The following is a 24,285-nucleotide window of genomic DNA, read 5'->3' on the forward strand; positions in this document are numbered from 1 at the left end:
AAAGACGATTATTGAAAATTCGCGCCAGTCGCGTAAGAGTGGTGCTAGTAGCGAAACTACGACGACGAAGATCACGTTTGGTTTAAATACGCGCTGTAACGGTCGTGAGTGTTAGTTACCTTTGAGTTTTGACATGGTGGGTTGAAGTTAGTGAAGAATGCCTTTAAGGCGACAATGACGCCGGTATCAACATCTCACTGAGTTTGGACGAGGTGTTGTTATAGGACTACGAAAAGCCGGATATTCCTTCTTTGATATTCAAGAAAGACTTGATAGGGATGTAGCCATTGTACATAACCGTGGTAGTGGTGGTCAGGGGAATGCAGTGTTGCAGAAATACCTGGCTGCGGGCGCCCAAATGACACTACCGAGAGGGACAACCATAGTGTTCGGCATGGGGCTCTGGCGCATAGTACTGCATCTGCAGCAGCAATTTCAGCAGCAGTTGACACCACAGTGACGCAACGAACAGATCGGTTACTTCAAGGACAACTTCGAGCCAGATGGCATGTAGCGTGCATTTCATTGGCCCCAAAACAGCGCCACTTGCAAATTCAATGGTGTCAAGCGAGAGCCCATTGGAGGGCAGGGTGGAGGTCTGTTGTGTTTTCTGATGAAAGCTGGTTTTTCGTCGACGCCAGCGAATGCCGTGTGTTGGTTAGAAGGAGCCCAATTGAGGGCCTGCAACCAACCTGTCTGCGTGCTGGACACACTCGACCTACGGTTGGAGTTATGGTCTGAAGTGCGATATCGTATGACAGCAGCAGCACTGCCGTGGTTATCCCATACTCTCTGACTGCAGATCTCTCCGTCAGTCTAGTAATTCGATCTGTTCTATAGTCATTCGTGTGCCGCATTCCAGGGCGTGTTTTCCAACAAGATAACGCTCGTCCACATATCGCTGTTATAGCCCACATGTTCTACAGAGCGTCGGCACATTGTTTCTGCCGGCTAGATCACCAGATCTGTCTCCAATCGAGCCCATCTGGGACATCATTGGACGACAACTCAAGCGTCAACCACGAACGGCATTAACCGTCCCTATATTACCCGCCCAAGTGCTACAAGCGTGGAACTCCATCCCACAAACACACATGCGGCACCTGCACAACACAATGCATGCACGTTCCCATGCTCGCATTCAACGTTCCGGCGATTACACCGGATGTTAATGTACCAGGATTTCGTATCTGCAGTGGCTTATTCGTGCTTACGTTACCTGTGATCTTGCCGTGTTGATCACTCAGATATGTAAACAAAAGTAATCTCGAATCTAAGCTAATTATATTTTCTGTTGCGTTTTCTTTTCCATCAGTGTATTTGTGACTGTGTGTGTTCTCTGCGATATATTTATGCGTGCGTGCGTGCGTGCGTGTGTGTGTGTGTGTGTGTGTGTGTGTGTGTGTGTGTGTGTATGGCTGGGTCTGTTAGTGGGTGGGTGTGTTTTCTATTTCCTCTTCAGCCACTTCTGTGAATGTGTTCCAGAAAGTTGTAATTTGGCTTTGTTTTGTAGCCTTTCCTCCATAATAAGTTATAAACTTCCTTTCGCCGTTGTACTTTTCTTCATCCTAAATGACTGCTTGATTGTTACCTGATGGCATATGAAAGTCACCATGAATGGCGACGAATTATAACGAAATGTGTTACTCATTATATTATCTTATTTTTTTCTTATTTTTCTTTGAATAAAAACTTGTTTATCGTTTCAGGTAGTGGCATAAACAAAAGTTCAGTTCCAAAAACCGCTGAAGAACTTGAGTGGAAATCAAAACAAGAACATGAACATAAGCATACGCGTCAGTGTGGAATATTCTGCAGGCTTATTTTCATGTCCTGCAGCTGGACTTGGACAAATTAAAATGTGAATACGAGAAGACTGTTTCCACTGATACTATTGCACTCCTCAGTAGTTGATATCTATTCCGCTGCGCGTTAAATTGACACATTAGTATTACTGATATTATTGGTTTGCAAAACCCCTGTGATATGAAGAGACGTTTTTTAGGAAGTGGACGAGCTCACACTCAGATGAAGTTCTGACAGAGGAATTTACCAATCTATTCATCGGCGTCTACCCACCAAAGAACAGCGAAAAGTCATTACTGGTCTCAATGGAGTTGCTAGAATGTTTCAGTAAGCGGTTCCTACATTCGGTGGAATGCGGTGAAAAATCTATGACACCTAGTCAGTCACAGAACCAATGCATTTTGGATATACATTTTCTCAAACGGCTCTGGAAAGGGAAGTATCAGCAATATTCGAATGATTACTTGAAATGAGGATTCCTCCGCTCGCCAGCAAACATGCTATCATTGAGCTTCATTTGTGATATGAAGTTATCAGTCCTTCCAGATTAAGAGACAATCTTGTATACTGGAATTTTGACGAAGTGGGAAGGCAATTTAATTATTTTCCAATCTTAAACTCCAAGTTTAAGAAGCAAAGAACTGTGTACAACTTATTCTGAAAAGATACAATGAGTGCTTACAAAGGACTCCTTATTTGCTATCATTTTCCATTAATATGGACAGTCACTTAGTAACGATGAAATGCTTGTATCAGTTGCAGTTCAAGAAATTTTCAGTATAATTCTGGGGTCTGTCGCACGAGCCTTTATTCCTTTGGTGTAATGATAAAGTTTCGAGATGACCTGACAAGATGGTCTTTAATGTGTAAAAAAATATTATAGGTGTCTTGACGTACACACAATCTGTAATGAAAATTGACGAATCAAAAGTTAAAAACGATGAAGCTGTTGTTTACAGACAGCTCATTGATCTGAATGACAGTACTGGAATAAATGAAGAGTTCCCCACGTTTGCCTAACGGTATGTAATGTTCTCCTCTACAGAAGAAAAGGCAACGTTTTATTAAATACACTCCTGGAAATGGAAAAAAGAACACATTGACACCGGTGTGTCAGACCCACCATACTTGCTCCGGACACTGCGAGAGGGCTGTACAAGCAATGATCACACGCACGGCACAGCGGACACACCAGGAACCGCGGTGTTGGCCGTCGAATGGCGCTAGCTGCGCAGCATTTGTGCACCGCCGCCGTCAGTGTCAGCCAGTTTGCCGTGGCATACGGAGCTCCATCGCAGTCTTTAACACTGGTAGCATGCCGCGACAGCGTGGACGTGAACCGTATGTGCAGTTGACGGACTTTGAGCGAGGGCGTATAGTGGGCATGCGGGAGGCCGGGTGGACGTACCGCCGAATTGCTCAACATGTGGGGCGTGAGGTCTCCACAGTACATCGATGTTGTCGCCAGTGGTCGGCGGAAGGTGCACGTGCCCGTCGACCTGGGACCGGACCGCAGCGACGCCAAGACCGTAGGATCCTACGCAGTGCCGTAGGGGACCGTACCGCCACTTCCCAGCAAATTAGGGACACTTGCTCCTGGGGTATCGGCGAGGACCATTCGCAACCGTCTCCATGAAGCTGGGCTACGGTCCCGCACACCGTTACGCCGTCTTCCGCTCACGCCCCAACATCGTGCAGCCCGCCTCCAGTGGTGTCGCGACAGGCGTGAATGGAGGGACGAATGGAGACGTGTCGTCTTCAGCGATGAGAGTCGCTTCTGCCTTGGTGCCAATGATGGTCGTATGCGTGTTTGACGCCGTGCAGGTGAGCGCCACAATCAGGACTGCATACGACCGAGGCACACAGGGCCAACACCCGGCATCATGGTGTGGGGAGCGATCCCCTACACTGGCCGTACACCACTGGTGATCGTCGAGGGGACACTGAATAGTGCACGGTACATCCAAACCGTCATCGAACCCATCGTTCTACCATTCCTAGACCGGCAAGGGAACTTGCTGTTCCAACAGGACAATGCACGTCCGCATGTATCCCGTGCCACCCAACGTGCTCTAGAAGGTGTAAGTCAACTACCCTGGCCAGCAAGATCTCCGGATCTGTCCCCCATTGAGCATGTTTGGGACTGGATGAAGCGTCGTCTCACGCGGTCTGCACGTCCAGCACGAACGCTGGTCCAACTGAGGCGCCAGGTGGAAATGGCATGGCAAGCCGTTCCACAGGACTACATCCAGCATCTCTACGATCGTCTCCATGGGAGAATAGCAGCCTGCATTGCTGCGAAAGGTGGATATACACTGTACTAGTGCCGACATTGTGCATGCTCTGTTGCCTGTGTCTATGTGCCTGTGGTTCTGTCAGTGTGATCATGTGATGTATCTGACCCCAGGAATGTGTCAATAAAGTTTCCCCTTCGTGGGACAATGAATTCACGGTGTTCTTATTTCAATTTCCAGGAGTGTATTTGAAGACTGAAACATTCCCTTGGAAAACATACCTACTCGTACACGTGCAACCGGTGGATCTGCAGCCATTGTTGTTCAAATTATTAATTTATGGACCACCTCCAGTCCACTATGAATGACTTTATACACATGTACCGTGTAGTCCACTGGCAGCACAAATCTCTCCTCTATGTCATTAATACTGATTAAAGCGGGAAGTGCATTCTTTCATCGATCGTCTATCCGCAACCTCTGTCCAGGAAATGAGGAGGAATACAAACTTTTTTAACTACCAAAGAGAGGTGTCTACTATTAAACAAATATTGTGATCCGATGGTGTTTCCCTTCTTGCAGATGTATCTGACAAATTCGAGAAGTTTAGGGCGAAGGAACAGGAACACAAAATTAAACTTATTACGATTATAGGTATAATTTCGTCATTCGTTATCAAACTGGGACTTCAGGCCAATAACTTGCACCGGCACGAACTCGATTACTTTCCAAAATTTCAAGATATTGCGTGTAAAACAGCAGACCATCATTCAGACGCAGATAAAGATGTTTTTCACTTACATGTCCATAAGGCCAAAGAGGATATGTCAAGTGATGATCTACATACTGCTGAAACACTAACGTAAGCACTCAACCTCTTTTCTGTAGACGGAGGAGAATATCTTCAGAAGTTGTAAGAGCAGTTCACTTGGAACATAACTATGAAGCCCAGCCATTTTCCAGCAATATGGTTATGAGCGTTTCTGAGTGAAAGTGAAGAATTCCTATTCTCCTTAGTGTACAAAGTTGAGTTTCTCGTTTTAGCTTTTACGCTAAGCAGCTGGATTTGTGTGTCTTGTCTTCTAACACTTCCTCACTCTTCAAATATCGGCACATATTCTCATAGATCTGCAGTTCTGTAGTATACTCTCATTTCACAAGCTTACAAATAAAATAATTTAGAAATAACCTCTTCTTTCAGGTATAGATCGTCCACCTATGCTGGACATTTTATTTTGCTACAGCCTGACCACGAAAGCCTTTCCAGAAAATTACATCTTTTAGCAGACAGTCCATATAACGTACAAGGACCTTTCAATAAGTACATGGAAAAATTGCATTAAAAAAAATACAAAACTTCGCCAAGTGGTTCTTCATTATCTCCTGGAGATGTCGTAGCGCTGTTAGAGGGGGTGGCAGCCCTGCCTCACGAACGGAATGCTGGGAATCAGTGAAGCAAAATGACTGCACCTTTGCAGGTTTGGACCAATGTAGAGCAACGGAATGTCATTAGGTTTCTATTAGTTGAAGGTTGGAAACCAATCGAAACTCACAGTCGAAGGGCATTGCAATACAGCGGGAGTCGTTTTAGTCGAACATAAGTGAACGAATTGGGCAGATAAGTTAAAACGTGATGCAAGAAGTACTGAAGATTCATCACGCCCAGGATGCTCTGTTTGCGCAGTCACGGAGAACAACATTGCGTGAGATTGTGAGTTGATAAGGGAAAACAGGCGCATCGTAGTGAATGATATTGCAGCAGCGATGTCGGTCGGCCCACCATATTGTTCATCCAATACTGATGTTCAAGAAAGTTTATGCGAGCTGGGTTTCTGACATCAGAAGTGGACGAAAGGCTCATGGTTGTGTGCAGGGAGACCTGAAGTTCGTCTGCTGGCCACACATTCCGTACTCCACGGATCTGGCACCTTCAGATTATCGCATTTTTAACCTACTGAAAGAAGTTCTTAGTGGCTCAAGGTTCGCTAATGATGAAGCCCAGGCAGCAGTGCATAACTAGTTACACACAAGCCCTCAAAACTTCTTTGCAAAGGGGAATTGAGAAGCTTTTCCAGCTCTCACATAAGTGTATAGAATCGGGATTACGTCGAAAAATAAATAAATGTTTTACTGTAGTAATAGATTCACTAAAAAAATATATTTCCGGTTTTCTATTGAAGGACGCTTGTATTTCTACAGTGTGTTCAGACCACTTTAGACGCCGGTGGGACTACCCATGTGTTTGTGAGTACACGGCAAGTCATGGTGGATAAATATAAGGCATGCGGCTCAGATATATGTTCTTTCACAAATTCTGGTCCTCAGGATTACAATATTACTGTCCACGAAAATCAACTGTTGCTGGGTCCCACAGTTTATCAAGGTTAAAACCATCATCACGATTAATTGACTCGTTCGTCGAAAGTATTTCAGTAGCTTCCCTGGAAACTAAAACCCAACGATGAAACAGATGTCAAAATGTAGACGTTCTCATAGTCCATAGATTGTCATGCCTGTGTGCAGTGCTTAGTCACAGCAGATATGTCTGTAACCAATGGTTCCTTAAGGTTAAACCCTCCAATATCCAAGCAATAATTACAGAACCAACCGCCTTCTCTATTTCCCCCTCCTTGACTTTTACCTTTCCATTTATGACCATCCTGGCCAAGTAACCAACACACTAAAATTCATCGAACTCATCCTCGAACGTAAACTAATATAGAAACTTTACCTACAAACCATACAACGTAAGGCCTACAGTGGACTAAACTTACTAAAAGGATGAACATGGGGATTGTATCTCTCGATTATCATCCACACCTGCAAAGATCTTGTCTGCGTTAGTCTCCCTTACACAAATGTAACCTGTGTATCTCTCCCACGAACATTCTATCACGCATCCAAATTCTTGAACGCCACACACTTCGCTTTGCTTTCTGCACCATCTTCCCTCTCCTGTAAGTGTCCTTTGCCAGCTCATCTCTTTTGCCCAACTCCTCGCTCACAGCGAACACCTCCGAATATCCTAAACCTCCTGTAAACTCGACTCTAGCAATCCTATTGTTTTCCTTCCAATAAGACATTCTGGATGCTGCCGCGCATATGTCAGCACATCGCACCCACCCTAAACACTCTCCATATCCACGCCCAGAGTAATTTCAAAAGATACCACCACATTTCCTGACAACGAAACCGCCTAGACATCATCTGTCCCTCCCATGAGGTATAACCAGCTCCTCCTTATTCTTTTCCCTGTTAATAGTTTCCCACTATCCCCATTCCTCCCTTTTCTTTCTTCTTCTTGATCTTGGCCTGGCCCCCATCCTAGCTATCTATATCACGAATCCCATATTTTCCTACCAGCCATACTCCAACATTAGCTGCGTGCCCACAATACACTTGTACAGAGTAGCTCTATATAAACACCGTAACTGCCGCCAAGGACCAATCCACCTTACCCCTCCTCATTACGCCTCCTAAATGCAGGTCTCTCCCATGTAATACAGTTCTGTGTTTGTTTTAAGTTTCTTGTAATTCTTTGCCTTTAAATGTCAGACAACGTGTCTTTTATGTATTTTCTAGTTTTTGCTTATCTTTTAAAATATCCATTTCACCTTCGCTCGTCTTAAACTCTTGCCTGAAGTGTGTAGTGTTATTACGCTGTTAGGAATGAAATAACAGTAAAGAAAAGAGAACGGATTTATCACTCTGTGGCAGGTTAATATAGCGTCGATGTTCCACGTAACGTTCTTGTGCTATACATAAAGTATGTTTAATATACAACAAACTATGCAGTCAGGAAATGTTACACACCTCTGCCTTCCAAGTACCAAGTTAACCTTCACAGAGGCGACTTTCGTGGCAGTTTATGGTATTCACCCGTAAAATAAACTTGTCTTTATGGATGATGACAGCTGTCTGCTAGCAGGTAGCCGGCCGCTGTGGCCGAGCAGTTCTAGGCGCTTCAGTCTGGAACAGCGCGACCGCTACGGTCGCAGGTTCGAATCCTGCCTCTGGCATGGATGTGTGTGATGTCCTGACGCTGAGGTTAGTTAGGTTTAAGTAGTTCTAAGTTCTAGGGGACTGATGACATCAGATGTTAAGTCCCATAGTGCTCAGAGCCAATTGAACCGTTTTTTTTTTTTTTTTAGCTTCAAGAAAAGGAATCCTCCGCCATTTTCAAGCTGCATGACAAATTGGATGGTTCATAATTCATTAATGAAGTCCATTCTCGATAACCCCTTGTCCTTTGCAATCGTAAATGATGATATCGTTTGGTCAAAACAGGGACACGAAGGGGCCATTCTGCCGTGAAGCCACATGATCAACAATGTACACTGAACGTGTACGTCCAACACATCATCGTCTGCTGGCGGTCTCACTATCCTTCAAGCACATGTCACAGTTTGTCACGACAGTAGCACACGAACAGTCGACTGGCTTCACCGTTGCTAGGTGCCGGGCCATAACAATCTGCCCTTTGCCAAAGTCGCTTATGTTAGTTGTTTTCGTCATTTGCGGCCCATATTGTGTCTAGATACGGAAAATTGCTGCAGCAAAAATGTCATGAAATCGAAGAAGAAATTATCGTCAGAAGGACTGACTCAGCATATAGAAGAGTCAGAACCACATATGCGAGGACGTCAACACTAAGACAGCAATGGGAAGCACGGATGGGTGGAAAAAGTACATAAAAGGCCACTATGAGGGAGAGGAATACTCATATGACGAGATAGAAGGAGAAGTTGAGGTCGATATCCGTAGAAATGTTGGAACACGTGAGGCAATACCGACCTTACGACTTATCTTAGAAAATAGATTAAGGAAAGGCAAACCTACATTTCTAGCATTTGTAGACTTAGAGAAAGCTTTTGACAATATTTACTGGAATACTCTTTTTCAAATTCTAAAGGTGGTATGTGTATAATACAGGGAGCGAAAGACTATTTACAATTTGTACTGAAATCAGATGGCAGCTACAAGAGTTGAGGGGCATAAAAGGGAAGCAGTGGTTGGGAAGGGAGTAAGACAGGGTTGTAGCCTCTCCCCGATGTTATTCAATCTGTATATTGAGCAAGCAGTAAAGGAAACAAAAGAAAAATTCGGAGTAGGTATTAAAATCCATGGAGAAGAAATAAAAACTTTGAGGTTCGCCGACGACATTGTAATTCTGTCAGACACAGCAAAGGACTTGGAAGAGCAGTTGAACGGAGTGGACAGTGTCTTGAAAGGAGGATATAAGATGAACATCAGCAAAAGCAAAATGAGGATAATGGAATGTACTCGAATTAAGGCGGCTGATGCGGAAGGAATTAGATTAGTAAATGAGACACTTATATAAGTTAAGGAGTTTTGCTATTTGGGGAGCAAAATAACTGATGATTGTCGAAGTAGAGAGGATATAAAATGTAGACTGGCAATAGCAAGGAAAGTGTTTCTGAAGCAGCGAAATTTGTTAACATCGAGTATAGAGTTAAGTGTCAGGAAGTCGTTCTGAAAGTATTTGTATGGAGTGTAGCAATGTATGGAAGTGAAACGTGGACGATAAATAGTTTAGACAAGAAGAGAATAGAAGATTTCGAAATGTGGTGCTACAGAAGAATGCTGAAGATTAGATGGGTAGATCACATAACTAATGAGGAGGTATTGAATAGAATTGGGGAGAAGAGGAGGTTGTGGCACAACATCACTAGAAGAAGGGATCGATTGGTAGGACATGTTATGACACATCGAGGGATCACCAATTTAGTATTGGAGGGCAGCGTGGAGGGTAAAAATCGTGGAGGGAGACCAAGAGATGAATACACTAAGCAGATTCAGAAGGAAGTAGATTGCAGTAGGTACTGGGAGATGAAAAAGCTTGCACAGGATTGAGTAGCATAGAGAGCTGCATCAAACCAGTCTCAGGACTGAGGACCACATCAACATGCTTAAGTTTCATTATGTTCTCCTGCGAGAGTTTCTGTAAAGTTTGGAAGGTAGGAGACGAGGTACTGGCAGAAGTGAAGCTGTGAGGACGGGGCGTGAGTCGTGCTTGGGTAGCTCAGTTGGCAGAGCACTTGCCCACGAAAGGCAAAAGTCCCGAGTTCGAGTCTTGGTCTGACAGTTTTAATCTGCCAGGAAGTTTCATATCTGAAATAGGGCAGTTAACAAGTGGTATGTGTCTTTGCTGAATCATGCTACGTAAAACGACTGCTGTGCAGAGACACGTAATCTTGACCACTATTGTCTTAAAAAGATATCTATTACGACAGCTGGGTTTTAGAATGTAATTTCAATGCCAGTGGATTGTTTTAGACTTTACATAATTTACTTTAGTTTTCACTAAGGTGGACTGTTTTGGACAACCTCTCAAAGCAGTGTAATATATCCAAACAAATCTAAATGCGACATTTAATATAGGTATATGTCTTACCTGAGGTCTCCTATGTAAAGAAGGTATTGTACAGATTTACTTAATCTTTTCGACAGTCTTTTTAAAAAAGTTCATCAAAGTACTATTTTTTATAATGTGGTGTCAATGAAAGCGGTTTGTTTTACACATTACATAATTTTTAAGGAACTGTACAGTTATGAAATGTTTTTAACTAGGCTGCCAACATGTAACAGGTGTGTCTTTCCTCTCTTTTGTAGAATGGTTGCTGGATAAACTATTGCAACCTTCGCATTTTTTGACTGTATTAAAAATTATATATGCTTTTACATGGAGTTTGGCAACAAACGATCAACAAGTTTGGCCTAAGTTTTAGGATACGTGTTTTAACCCTTGACGGTCCACACAATACCCTCTGTTTTATTAGTTTTATTCGTAGTCCACAAAGAAGCTATGGTCGATCATCCTAACCTATAAGCATGCTAAGAAACGTTACTGCTCTCATATGAAAGCAAACATTATCTCAGGTTCATCATGAGTACCCATACGTAAATTTGGTTTTCTATGTCTATGGGCGTACTGGTCCGCAGCTCATGGTCTTGCAGTAGCGTTCTCGCTTCTCGCGCACGGGGTCCCAGGTTCGATTCCCGGCGGGGTCAGGGATTTTTCCATGCTTCGAGATGACTGGGTGTTGCTGTGTCGCCTTCGTCATCATCGTTCATCCCCATTACGGTCGGAGGAAGGCAATGGCAAACCACCTCCGATAGGACCTTGCCTAGTATGACGGTGCGGGTTTCCCGCATCGACCCATACTCTCCTCGCAGTATGGGACATCATCACCATGGGCGTAGCGTATGTTTAACTAGCCCGCCTGGTTGGTCGTGCGGTCTAACGCACCGCTTTCCGGGCGGGAAGGACCGCCGATCCCCGGCATGAATGCGCTGGCGGATTTGTGTCGAGTTCCGTTGAGCCGGCCAGTATATGAATGGTTTTTAGGCGGTTTTCCATCTGCCTCGACAAATGAGGGCTGGTTCCCCTTACTCCGCCTCAGCTACTCTATGTCGGCGATTGCTGTGCAAACAAGTTCTCCACGTACGCATACACCACCATTACTACTCTACGACGCAAACAAAGGGGTTGCACTCGTCTGGTGTGAGACGTTCCCCGGGGGGTCCACCGGGGGCTGAACCACACAGTAACCCTGGGTTCGGTGTGGGGCGGCGGAGGGGTGAAGTAGACTGTGGTAGTCGTCGTGGGGTTGCGGACCACTGCGGCTGTGGCGGGGACGGAGCCTCTCCGTCGTTTCTAGGTCGAAGGTTAACATAAGATGACATGCCGGGTGATCAAAAAGTCAGTATACATTTGAAAACTTAATAAGCCACGGAATAATGTAGATAGAGAGGTAAAAATTGACACACATGCTTGGAATGACATGGGATTTTATTAGAACAAAAAAAAAAAAACAGAGTTCACAAAACGTCCGACAGATGGCGCTGGACAGCAAAACGCCAGTGAATGCGCATGACAATCGTGTATAAAAGGAGCTGTAATGAGAGAGAGAATCAGATGCACCAGCAGTCGCAGCATGCTGATGTTACCTGAAAAGGCGCTTTTAGTGAAACTGTATTATCAGAATGGGGAATGTGCTAGTTCAGCGTTACGATCCTATCCCCATAGGAAGGGGATTCGAACGGGTAAAGGTCCGTTGACAAATGCAGCTGTGGCGAGAATGATTTCGAAGTTCGAAGCCACGGGTTGTTTAGACGATAGACCCCATAGTGGTCGACCGAGCTGCTGGTGAGACAGTTCTGGAAGAAATGGAGACTGTAGCGGGTTCGTCTCTGCACGGGGAAGTCAGCGCTCGTGCAATCGCACGTCGCACCGGCATTCCATACACTATTGTTTGGTTGGCACTTGGCCTTTTTTTCTTCGAGGAAATGCGTGATTCTGGTTTTGTAACTGCTACCTTGACGGGTGAGAGGTACACCGATATGTTACAGAATCGCATCATCCTCAGCCTGGCTGATAAACATCTGCTGTAACGTATGATGTTTATGCAAGATGGCTCTCCACCCAATATTGCTAGACGCGTGAAAGATCTCTTGCGCGCGTCGTTTGGTGATGATCGTGTGCTCAGCCGCCACTTTCGGCATGCTTGGCCTCCCAGGTCCCCAGACCTCAGTCCGTGCGATTATTGGCTTTGGGGTTACCTGAAGTCGCAAATGTGTCGTGATCGACGGACATCTCTAGGGATGCTGAAATACATCCGATGCCAATGCCTCACCATAACTCCGGACATGCTTTACAGTGCTGCTCACAACATTATTTCTTGACTACAGCTATTGTTGAGGAATTATGGTGGAAATATTGAGCATTTCCTGTAAGGAAATGGCTCTGAGCATTATGGGACTTAACTTCTGAGGTCATCAGTCCCCTAGAACTTAGAACTACTTAAACCTAACTAACCTAAGGACATCACACACATCCATGCCAGCGGCAGGATTCGAACCTGCGACCGTAGCTCCTGTAAAGAACATCATCTTTGCTTTGTCTTACTTTGTTATGCTAATTATTGCTATTCTGATCAGATGAAGCGCCATCTGTCGGACATTTTTTGAACTTTTGTATTTTTTTAGTTCTAATAAAACCCCATGTCATTCCAAGCATGTGTGCCAATCTCTCTATCTACATTATTCCGTGATTTATTCAGTTTTCAAATTTATACTGACTTTTTGATCACCCAGTATGTTTAACTACTTCGTTTAGATGTTGCAACTTCACTACTTTACTTGACACAAAAGGAACTTTCAATAATCTGACCGAATGGTATTCGTTTGTACATGCTATACACAACAGTTCACATTAATTTTTTTGACCAGTGTCCTGTCTTACGCATTTTTGTTAATATACAGGTGACTTGAAGATCGTCACTTGACAGAAACTTGTTCTTGTCAAATAAAGACAAATTATAACAGTTCATTGGTGGTTTTGTGACCCTACTCTTTAAATTTTAGAAGAATAAAATTATTATTTGCAAAAATAACATTTATTTTCCTACAATTTGTACAAAAAATATACAACGGAGGGTTAAGTCAAAAAAAGTTTTATCAGTCTGGAAACGTCCCTTAGGTTACATCTTATCCCAGGAGACCGAGACGCGCCTTGGCCTGCAGGTGAGCGATGGTGTCGGCAGCCCTGGCGGCAGCCACCTCAGGGGTGTCCAGGGGCACACCGTCCGGGCCAATCACTATGTTGGCAGCAGGGGCGATCACGCCACGAGCAGCAACAATGGCAGGGCCCACGATGCCGGGGGCTGCGATAGCGTGGGCGGTGATGGCGTGGGCGGCCAGGGCCGTCGCCGCCGGGGTCCTGGCGTCGATGATAGTGGCGCCGGCTGCAATGGCTGGAGCGGCAGCGATGGCTGGAGCAGCGATGGCGGGGGCGGCGAAGGTTCTGGCAGCGAACAGTGCCGGTGCAGCGGCGATGGCGGGGGCGGCGATGACGGCAGGGGCGGGCGCGGAGTTGGCGATGGCGTCGCGGGCGTTGGTCTCAGCCACGGCGGCAGCGTGGGAGGCCTTGGCGGCCGCTACCTCGGGGGTGTCCAATGGGACGCCCTCCGGTCCGATCACGATGTTAGCGGGTTCCACAGGTGCGGCAGGAGCGGCGGGGGCGGCGGGGGCCGCTGGGGCGGCGCGTGCAGGGGCGGGGGCAGCTGCGGCGGCGGCGGCGTTGGCGGCGGCGTCGCGGGCGGAGGTCTCCGCCACGGCGGCGGCGTGCGAGGCCTTGGCGGCGGCGACCTCGGGAGTGTCGAGCGGGACTCCCTCCGGGCCGATGATGATGTTGGCGGCAGGCACTGTGCGGATGAAGGCCGGGGCAGGTGCGGGGGCGGCGGCCAGGAGCGCGGGCGCCGGGGCGCCCAGGGCGCGCGCCAGCAGGCCGGGCGACGACAAGTAGCCGGGCTTCGCCAGCGACGCCGCCACGAGGGCGCTCAGGACCACCTGCAACCGGCCGAGAGTTCTTACCACGCCGTCTGCTAGTGCCGCCGCCTTGCTTCACGAGCGGCTACATTTATTGCATTCTGTATGAGCGTGATTCAGAAAGTGAGGTAACATGTACTCTATGAAGAAAATGTATAACAAGGAAATAAGTTGTTTTTATTGTTGTTGCGGTCTTCAGTCCAGAGACTGGTTTGATGCAGCTCTCCGTGCTACTCTATCCTGTGCTAGCTTCTTCATCTCCCAGTACCTAATGCAACCTGCATCCTTCTGAATATGCGTAGTTTATTCATCTATTGGTCTCCCTCTACGATTTTTACGCTCCATGCTGCCCTCCAATACTAAATTTGTGATCCCTTGATGCCTCAGAATATGTCCTACCAACCGGACCCTTCTTCTTGTCAAGTTGTGCCACAAACTCCTCTTCTCCCCAATTCTATTCAATACCTCCTCATTAGTTATGTGGTCTACCCATCTAATCTTCAGCATTCTTCTGTAGCACCACATTTCGAAAGCTTCTATTCGCTTCTTCTCCAAACTATTTATCGTCCACGTTTCACTTCCATACATGGCTACGCTCCATACAAATATTTTCAGAAACGACTTCCTGACGCTTAAATCGATACTCGATGTTAACAAATTTCTCTTCTTCAGAAACGCTTTCCTGGCCATTGCCAGTCTACTTTTTATATCCTCTCTACTTCGACCATCATCAGTTATTTTGCTCCCCAAATAGCAAAACTCATTTACTATTTAAGTGTCTCATTTCCTAATCTAATTTCCTCAGTATCACCCGACTTAATTCGGCTACATGCCATTAACCTCGTTTTGCTCTTGTTGATGTTCATCTTATATCCTCCTTTCAAGACATTGTCCATTCCGTTCAACTGCTCTCCCAAGTCCTTTGCTGTCTCTGACAGAATTACAATGTCATCGGCGAACCTCAAAGTTTTTATTTCTTCTCCATGGATATTAATAACTACTCCGAATTTTTCTTTTGTTTCCTTCGTTGCTTGCTCAATACACAAATTGAATAACATCGGGGAGAGGCTACAACCCTGTCACACCCCATTCCCAACCACTGCTTCCCTTTCATGTCCCTCGACTCTTATAACGGCCATCTGATTTCTGCACAAATTGTAAATAGCCTTCCCCTCCCTCTATTATATCTCTGCCACCTTAAGAATTTCGAAGAGAGTATTGCAGTCAGGAGATAAGTATATTCAGAAAACATGATGAACACTGTGATATATCAGTTCCAGGCCTGACTTGTCGTCTCCTTGGGTGACTACTGTGCCCATCAGAGGGTGTCATCCAGCCCAAAGGGGATGAGCCAGTTTTTTGCCAATCCTCCTAAATGGGTTAAAGCTGGTCCCTGCATGACAGGACTTCAGGTTTTTGGTTTCCCATGAGGGCCAGTGTTCTCTGACAACAGTTACAGACAAATTTCTAAAGGTACTGTCAGCTTACTGATGCTCTGTTCGTAGGAGCAGGAAATGGCCAATAAAAATGCCTACAGTCTGCTCCTGATTCTGACTGGCTGAAAAGCTAAAATGATTTCGTCGAACGAGCTGTAGCTCTCGAAATTGAGGAGTAAGTAAGGAGAGGACAGGAGTCATGGGCCCTGTGGGACACAGCTCTAGTTTTAAAGGTATTGCGTGAATCAGCTCGGTAGTAAATGATCGTCAACGAATTATATACGAGTAGTTGTTTTCAGTTTTTTGAGAGAGGAAGCAACTTAATAAGCAGTCATTGATGAACAGAGGTTTCAGAACGTGGACACGTCAGCTAGCTGAAGGTAGAGTTTGACAAAATAAGGCGGACTTGGCGACATTAAATTACATTTGCTCCAATGGAAACATGCGGTTTATTCGTATGAGTCCTTCTCCTTTCTAACATTGGACTGTTATCCAGTTTCGCTTGTGGGTGAGGGTTGAAGAACGTGTAGTGATTGTCTGATGCTAGTTTGTCAATCCAGTGGTCAAATCTTGAGTGCTTTGAAAGTATTTCCTTTGCTACAGGGTACTGATTAGTGGTACAGAAGAAGTGACTATTGCAGCTCTGTCTGATGGGTCGAAGCAAATATTGTTTGTCGTCTGTTACAACTACCATTAGAAATAACTGGAAACGTTAAAGAACTTGCTATACTGAAATAAATGGTTGTATCGGACTATTACAAAGCGTCAGTTTTCGCTCTTATGGATTAAAAAATCTATATCTACATCTACACGGATACTCTGCAAATCACATCTACGTGCCTGGCAGAGAGATCATCGAACCACCTTCACAATTCTCTATTATTCCAATCTCGTATAGAGCGCGGAAAGAATGAACACCTATATCTTTTCGTACGAGCTCAGAAATTCCCTTATTTTATCTTGGTGATCGTTCCTCCCTATGCAGGTTTGTGTTCAAAAAAATATTTTCGCATTCGGAGGAGAAAGTTGGTGATTGGAATTTCGTGAAATGACAAGAACCACAACAAAACTACGTTTCCAAGAGCACACATATCCCCAAAATAAGACAGCCTTTACTTCACACATTGTAGGAAATAAGCACTCATCAACACGAATACAATGGAATGGTTACATACAGCGACTAAGAGGAGACTGCTATATGTGTAAGAGATAGTGGAAATCTTTATTAACAAAAGGTGTTCTCCGGAAGAGATTTCAAACGACCATCACGAATTTAATTACTATTCTAACATTTTTAAGGATTTGCATTAAAGATCAGATGTTTTGATCTCATATGTTGAACTGTGGTGCATCAGAAGACGGAAACTAGAGTGGTTCGGAAAGCACTGCCTCGTATCAAACCGAGCACACAGCGACACAACTAACTCATGGTTCATCTGCAGTCGTTCACGGTACATCAGTTACTGAGGAAACTGTGAAGGACAACTAAAAGTCAGAAAGCGATCCCAGGCGACTGCAGTGAACTCCTCAGCGCTGTTAAGTTTCCTCTGATTTTCTTATGTTACATCTCTTCTTTCTATTTATATATTTTATTTTTTAAATAATTTCGAACTTCATTTACATGGCGCGTCCAAAAAGTATGGAGACGTTTGGTTCTTGTCGCACAAGTGACGTCACAGCAGTAACTGCGGTGTCAAAACTGCAAACAACACACGTGCTTTCGGCCAGTCAGTTGCGAGCGGGGAGTATCAAATAGTGGACGCTCGGCCGTTGTGTGTCAACCTTGTTGTTTCAGATATCACAATGCAGCAACGAATTGAACATCTCTAAATCAAGTATTCAAGACACTCTCTACACTGTTTTGAAGAAAATAAAAATGTGTGCAAATTCTGCCACCAAACAGTAACGACGACCAATCAACGACTGCCGCGACTTGATTAATATGTAAAATGAGGAAAAAATTCATTGTGGCTGACGAGACTCAATCCGAATCACAAAATGACGAAGTACAAACCTTCACATAATGGTCAATGCTTTGACGACATAATCGACATTCAAACCAGTATGATGAACTAGTTGAACAACATCGCAAAGGAGTTTTCTGAAAGTCCCACATGGTTGCATGAACGATCTGCACGATGTACTCAAGAAAAGGTGGGGGAGGGGGGAGAGAGACTATGTAGAACAGCTGAAGTATCAAAGTTACGACCTTAACTTTTCTCTGTAATGTATTAACCTAGCCTCGAACTTTTTGTTTGAGGGGTATGTATGCCTTCAATTGTGTCTCCTTTACCAAAAGTCAGCCTGCTCGTCTAGAATAAGTTGAAAATATGTTGTTAAGTGACATGGACTGGAACATGCATGTCAGATCGCTTGTGGGGAAAGCGAATGTTCGATTTCGGCTTAGTGGGAGAATTCTAGAAAAGTGTACCTCATGTATAAAAGTGACGCGTACCGAACACTTGTTCGACCCATTTTTGACTACTGACCGAGTTTCGGTATCTCACCAGGTTGGATTAGAGAGAAGCAACGAAGAAATTCAGAGAGGTGCCGTTGAGATTTGTTAGTGGTAGCTTTGATCAGCACGCGAGTATTAGAGAAGTGATACGTGTGCTCAAAGGGGAATCCCCTGACGGAAAAAGAAGTTGTATTCGCGAAACACTATAGAGAAGGTTTAGAGAATCGGCATCTCCTACAGACTGTAGAACGACCGTACCACCACCGACATGCTTTCCACTTGAGGGACATGAAAATAGTATTAAGATAAACAAGGGCTCTTGCCGAAGCATAAAGACGTTCGTTTTCCCCCGGCTCCATACGGATGTCGAATGGGGAAGAGAATTTCCAACAGTAGTACAATAAAACCTCCACAATACACCGCATTCTCGTTTGCGTAGTATGTATGTGGGTGTAGACGTAGATGGACCTTCCCCGATACTCTTCCCATCTTATCATTGTTCAGTAGTAAATTCTGATAGCACACCCAGTTAGGATTTTTATGTCGTATTCTGCATATCAGTTATATATATATATATATATATATATATATATATATATATTTTTATAAGACAAACTTAATTATGTGACTGTGCGAGCCTCTGCGCACTCTAGCGGATGGGTGTTTGATTCTGGCCAAAGGGGCATCAGAGAACGCACAGAAATTTTAATGACAACCTATGTTCTTGTACTTTTTGAAGAGTGACGCACTGTAATAAGGTTTTAGTAGTATGTTCTCATTTAGTTTTGGTGTATAGTAGACCTACAGGTTGTGTGTAATTAGAACTGTTTACGTTCAGTGGTTTCTCCTGCCTGTTTTAGATCTAAGTATCAACATCTTACAGTTTTCTTTCGGTGTACGAGACATTGCTGTCGTACTTAATGAAAACTGTTCCTAAACTTCTGCAACTGAGGTAATGATGTACTATGAACAATCGCCAGCACGTGAGAAACGTCCATTCGACATACACGAAAATATATTTTTTCTATTTCAGTATAATTTCTTGTTAAATTTCAGACATTACGGAACGAAAGATTTTCTTTAAAACTGAAGATCCTAGTCTCTTTGTGTTTATTGTGGAACTACCAGTGAGTCCCTCAGAGAAGTAGAAGAGTTTATTATGCGCCTATGTTAATTCTGAGAAAGGCGTGCCTCCCAAACGGTCTGCATTTAAGGTAACTTATCAGACTTGTCTGAGAAAAGTTATCTTGATCCGCACACGAGCAGAAGGAATATTTTAATAGACGAAATAATGCATGAAGGTCTGTTTTACAGTTATTGTAATACTTAAATTTGCTACTCCCAAATGTACAGTTTTCAGATCGTTTCCGAAATGACGCTCTGAGCCGCAGTAACATTTTCCTGGGAGTCTTAAGTTTGACATTTCGATTGATTTCTTCATTTTCCGCTGCTATATTGAACTGAACAAAAACCTACAAGTGACTGAGGTATAAAAATTGTTTGCGTTAACATTTTTTACAAAATATATCTCAATGCAAGTGGGACAGTGGCAAAGTTTAGCATAGGGCAAATAGAAAGCAAGAAACGCTGAAAGTTTTCAGCGTCAACAAACTGGCTGAAAACTGAGCTGTAGATACCGAAAATTTATCTTAGCACTTAGATTCGGTGTCGAGATGGGCTCGAAAAGAAGACTCAGTGCAGTCGGTAATTATTCTTTTTACGATGTTAAAGTAGATGACTGTTTCATCATTAAAATTACAGAGAAATATGACAGTACTGGTTACGTTGTAAAGTTTCTCACTGAAGCTGCGAATATGTACGGTTATATCCTTGTAGGAAGTAATGTGTCAAGAATGTTCCTGCAACTTCGTCATTTCTAAGTAACACATAGTGTCGTGTTGATTAACAGCCTACACATTAGCCACATGCAAATCGCCTTCCGATGTTAATTTCGCTGAAAAACTTACAAGGAACGCGGAAGCGACTAAAAGCTACGCGAGTGGCGTTTCACGAAAATAATTCACAAGTAACGAATTACAAAATTATTATCTTTATTCGTTTTCTTATAGTGAGTGAAAGGAGATTGGAATGGGAAATTTTCTTCATTTCAATAATAAAATGAAAGAGACTAACAGTAAAGTGAAAGAGCATTGTAACGAAGTCTGCACCATAATAATGAACAGTGCTGCAGCCAAAGTACGAAAATTGACTCATCTGGGAGGAATGAGCGCACAACGTCAACGAAGCAAGAAAGGCATAAGAACTAGAATGGCAGCGCACGGCAAAGTGCTCGTCAATAATACAATTATGCTAATGTCAATTATTGAGTTATGTCAGATAGAAGCTGCTGAATCAAAGCGGGCTAAGAAAAAATACTTTCGCAGTGGACCAATGGGAAAGAGGGACCTGGAGACCATTGAACAAGAATATCAGTAATTAAAAGGACAGATAAAGAGCACTTTAGAGATAGGAATAAGTGGAACAGGATGGATGAAGGAAAGCACTAGTTCGGGAGACACGAGCTAAAGGGTCCTAGTCCTCTGGTGGGAGACGGAAGAGGCTAGAGGAAAAGTGACAAGAAAAGTAAGGAAAAAAAACTGTGGCAGTCGTTGATACTAAGGATGTTTTTGGTAGCGGGTACACAAGGATGAGATTAAAACAGGGTAGGAGTAAAGAGAAAATAGTAACTTAAGGATCTGTACAATAGCAAATCTAGTACATTATTTGAAAATTGCACGACTCTTCTTGGACCACTGCAAAGAAGAGTGATACATATATTAATGTCAGTGGTGTTGAGAAACAGTTGAAGTTAGTGAAAGTAAACAAGGGCCCAGAGTCCAGTGAGATCCTGTCAGATTCTATACAGACCTTGTGTCTGGGTTACCTCCCATTGTAGCCATAGCGTCTCGTTGATCCCTTGAACAAAAAACTCTGTCCAGTGATTTAAAAAAGCGCGGTTAGACCAATCTATAAGCAGTTTACCGGTAACAGAGGTGATCCAAAAAAAAACAAACGACTTTCAGTGACGACCATCTGTTTTAGACTCTAACATATGAGTAACTGAAAGTTGTGGATTCAGAAAAATATCTTTTGTTAACCAAGATCCCAAGTACTGTGCTTATATTGGTAACTGGTTCCAGATAAATCAATTAACAGGCTTCAAAACACAAAAAAATTGTTTATTATACATCACCAAAGAATCAATAAACAAAAAATTTGTCGTGATTTGAAAACAGCTAATTAATTTAGGTGAAATTAGTTATCAGTATAAAAGACATACTTGCGATCTTGCCTAATAAAAGATTTTTTTTATGAATCTAAAACATTCAATAGACACAGATCGCTTATCTCGAATCTGACCATGCCACACAACAACGTATCGAGGTGTGTGTAACAGAATGCCTTCTTCCTTGCCGGCCAGATCGGATTCCGAAACCAGTGATCTTGCGAAATCAAACTTGCACTTTTCTCACCCGACTTTCTTAAAGCCATGGGAGTCAAGTACACATGTTATCCAAAGTACGGTCGTATGAGGTATCAAGCGACTGGACAGGGTTTCTTGACAGGGAGTTTTTTTTTTTCATTATGCGACTTAACTTCTGAGGTCAGCAGTCACCTAGAACTTAGAACTAATTAAACCTAACTAACCTAAGGACATCACACACATCCATGCCCGAGGCAGGATTCGAACCTGCGACCGTAGCGGTCTCTCGGCTCCAGACTGTAGCGCCTAGAACCGCACGGCCACTACGGCCGGCTGACAGGGAGTATACAGCAATTTACCTTGGAAGAAGAGTGATCGACACATGTAGAAGTAACTTGAGGTGTACTCCAGAGAATAGCTGATTTGGGACTCCTGCTATTAATGTTATAGTTAAAGATCTTGCAGACAACTTTAGTCTCAGACTTTTCACAGATGACGTTGCTACATATAATTATGTTCTGCCAAAAAAAAGAGAAGGGCCGGCCGGTGTGACCGAGAGGTTCTAGGCGCTTCAGTCTGGAACCGCGCGACCGCTACGGTCGCAGGTTTAAATCCTGCATCGGGCATAGATTGTGTGATGTCCTTAGGTTAGTTAGGTTTAAGTAGTTCTAAGTTCTAGGGGACTGATGACCTCAGAAGTCAAGTCCCATAGTGCTCAGAACCATTTGAACAATTTAAAAAAAAAAACTCCACAAATATTTAGTTGAATTTTGATAATATAGCCGACTTGCTTCAAATGTTTGAAAATGTAACATCATGCGCTTCATGAAATGAATAAGACGTACATCCTACGACTACAACCGCAATTGTACAAAACTGAAATATGTCGACTCGTGCAAATCAGATGGAATGATCATGTCGGCTCAGTCGTAGGTAAGGCAGGTGGCTGACTTCGGCTTGCTGGCAAGATAACGGGAAATGCAATCAGTCTACGAAGGAGACTGCTAACAAATCACTCGTACGTCCTAGTTTATAATACTGCTCAAATGATGTTGGATTCGATTCAAGTAGGAAACATAGGCGGAGAAGGGTAGCACGAATTATTATTGGTTTGCTTGACAACTAGATGTAGAAAAACCTTAATTTGGCAGACTCGTGAAGACAAATTTCAATCATCTTGCGAAAGGTCTGCTTAAAAAATTTTAACAACCAAAGGAGACGAATGTGGAGATATCCCTCAACCCCCTTACGTAAAGTTCCCGTTGAGCCCGTGATAAAAAAAATTATAAAAACTGCAGCACGCACAAGCGGCTTTTGAACAGTGAATCCTGCTGCGTACTGTATACAATCGGAACGGGGAGAAATCCAAACAGGTGGTACCATGTAGCAAACACTCCCTGCTACATAGTTCTCTGGGACTTGCAGAGTACGCTTATAGAGGCAGGAGCAGCGTGACAACACCGTTGGTGCGATAGTACGTAGACGAGGTAGCTGCGTGGGCTCGTAGTCGCGAGTGTGGGTGGCAGATGCGCCGTCCCGAGGGAGTACTCACCAGGACCTTCATGGCAGATGGGAGCTCGTGGGTGCCGGTAGCTGCCGTGAACTGTGCCGGCAGCAGGGCCCGCCCCGCTATATATAGCGGTCCGGGCCGGCCGTGTCCCAAAGAGAGCGACCTCGCGTCGACTCTCGGCTCGCGACTCCTCCTCGCTCCTCCCTTCCGCTGACTGCTGACGCAACAACTCGTCAGCCCTGGGGACCGCTAGCACCCAGCAGCCGTAGCATCCCCCGGCGCTGGCGACAAGCCTGAAACAAAGGCCGCGGCGGCGCGCCGCAGGCGGTGTGAGCTTCTGGCCAAAACAAGCAGCCCTTCTTGATGAACTGCGGTCCCATCTTTTTTGGCATACAAGTTTGTTTGGTATCTTCAAGAAACAATTACAAGTGGCGGTTAAAAAATTCCCGTTCACAGACCGTACGGTCCAGAACCGTTATGCCAATCAGGCAAAACTGGCGTAAGCTTTGAGGCAATCATCCCACCGAGGCAGCAGATTCTCCACATCCGTTTGGTGAACCACCAGCTCCTGCTGTGTGAAGAAATCCGTACCTGCCTGCTGCACATCCTCTTCCGACAGGAATCGTCCATCCTTCGAGGCCTTTTTTAAGGGACCGAAGGCGAGATAGTAGCAATAAAGCTGAAATACTAAACACCTTTGTCCTAAGCTGTTTCACTGCAGTTCCTTCTCTAAACCCTCGGACGAACAAAAAAATGGCTGACATCGAAATAAGTGTCCAAGGAATAGAAAAGCAACTGAAATCACTATCACTCAACAGAAGAAAGTCCACTGGACCTGACGGGATACCAATTCGATTCTACACAGACTACGCGAAAGAACTTGCCCCTCTTGTAACAGCCGTGTACCGCAATTCCCTACAGGAACGGAAGGTTCCAAATCATTGGAAAAGAGCACAGGTAGTTCCAGTTTTCAAGAAGGGTCGTCCAGCAGATGCGCAAAACTATAGGCGGCCTATGTCTCTGACATCTATCTGTTTTAGAATTTTTTGCTCGCATATCATGTCATT

At 44.4% G+C, this 24,285-nt stretch overlaps 1 protein-coding gene across 1 annotated transcript; it reads right to left on the reverse strand.

Annotated features, from left to right (window-relative positions):
* Window positions 1-13,437: 13,437 nt before the first annotated feature.
* On the reverse strand, window positions 13,438-23,406 carry LOC126475259 (cuticle protein 18.7-like). The gene is made up of 2 exons (XM_050102973.1): window positions 23,261-23,406; window positions 13,438-14,411 (listed from the first exon to the last, which is right to left on the reverse strand). The coding sequence occupies exons 1-2, from the start codon at window positions 23,270-23,272 to the stop codon at window positions 13,551-13,553; spliced, it is 873 nt and encodes a 290-aa protein (XP_049958930.1). The 5' UTR covers window positions 23,273-23,406; the 3' UTR covers window positions 13,438-13,550.
* Between the last annotated feature and the right edge of the window lie 879 nt (window positions 23,407-24,285).

The sequence above is a fragment of the Schistocerca serialis genome, chromosome 4, assembly GCF_023864345.2.
Source record: "Schistocerca serialis cubense isolate TAMUIC-IGC-003099 chromosome 4, iqSchSeri2.2, whole genome shotgun sequence".
NCBI lineage: Eukaryota > Metazoa > Arthropoda > Insecta > Orthoptera > Acrididae > Schistocerca > Schistocerca serialis.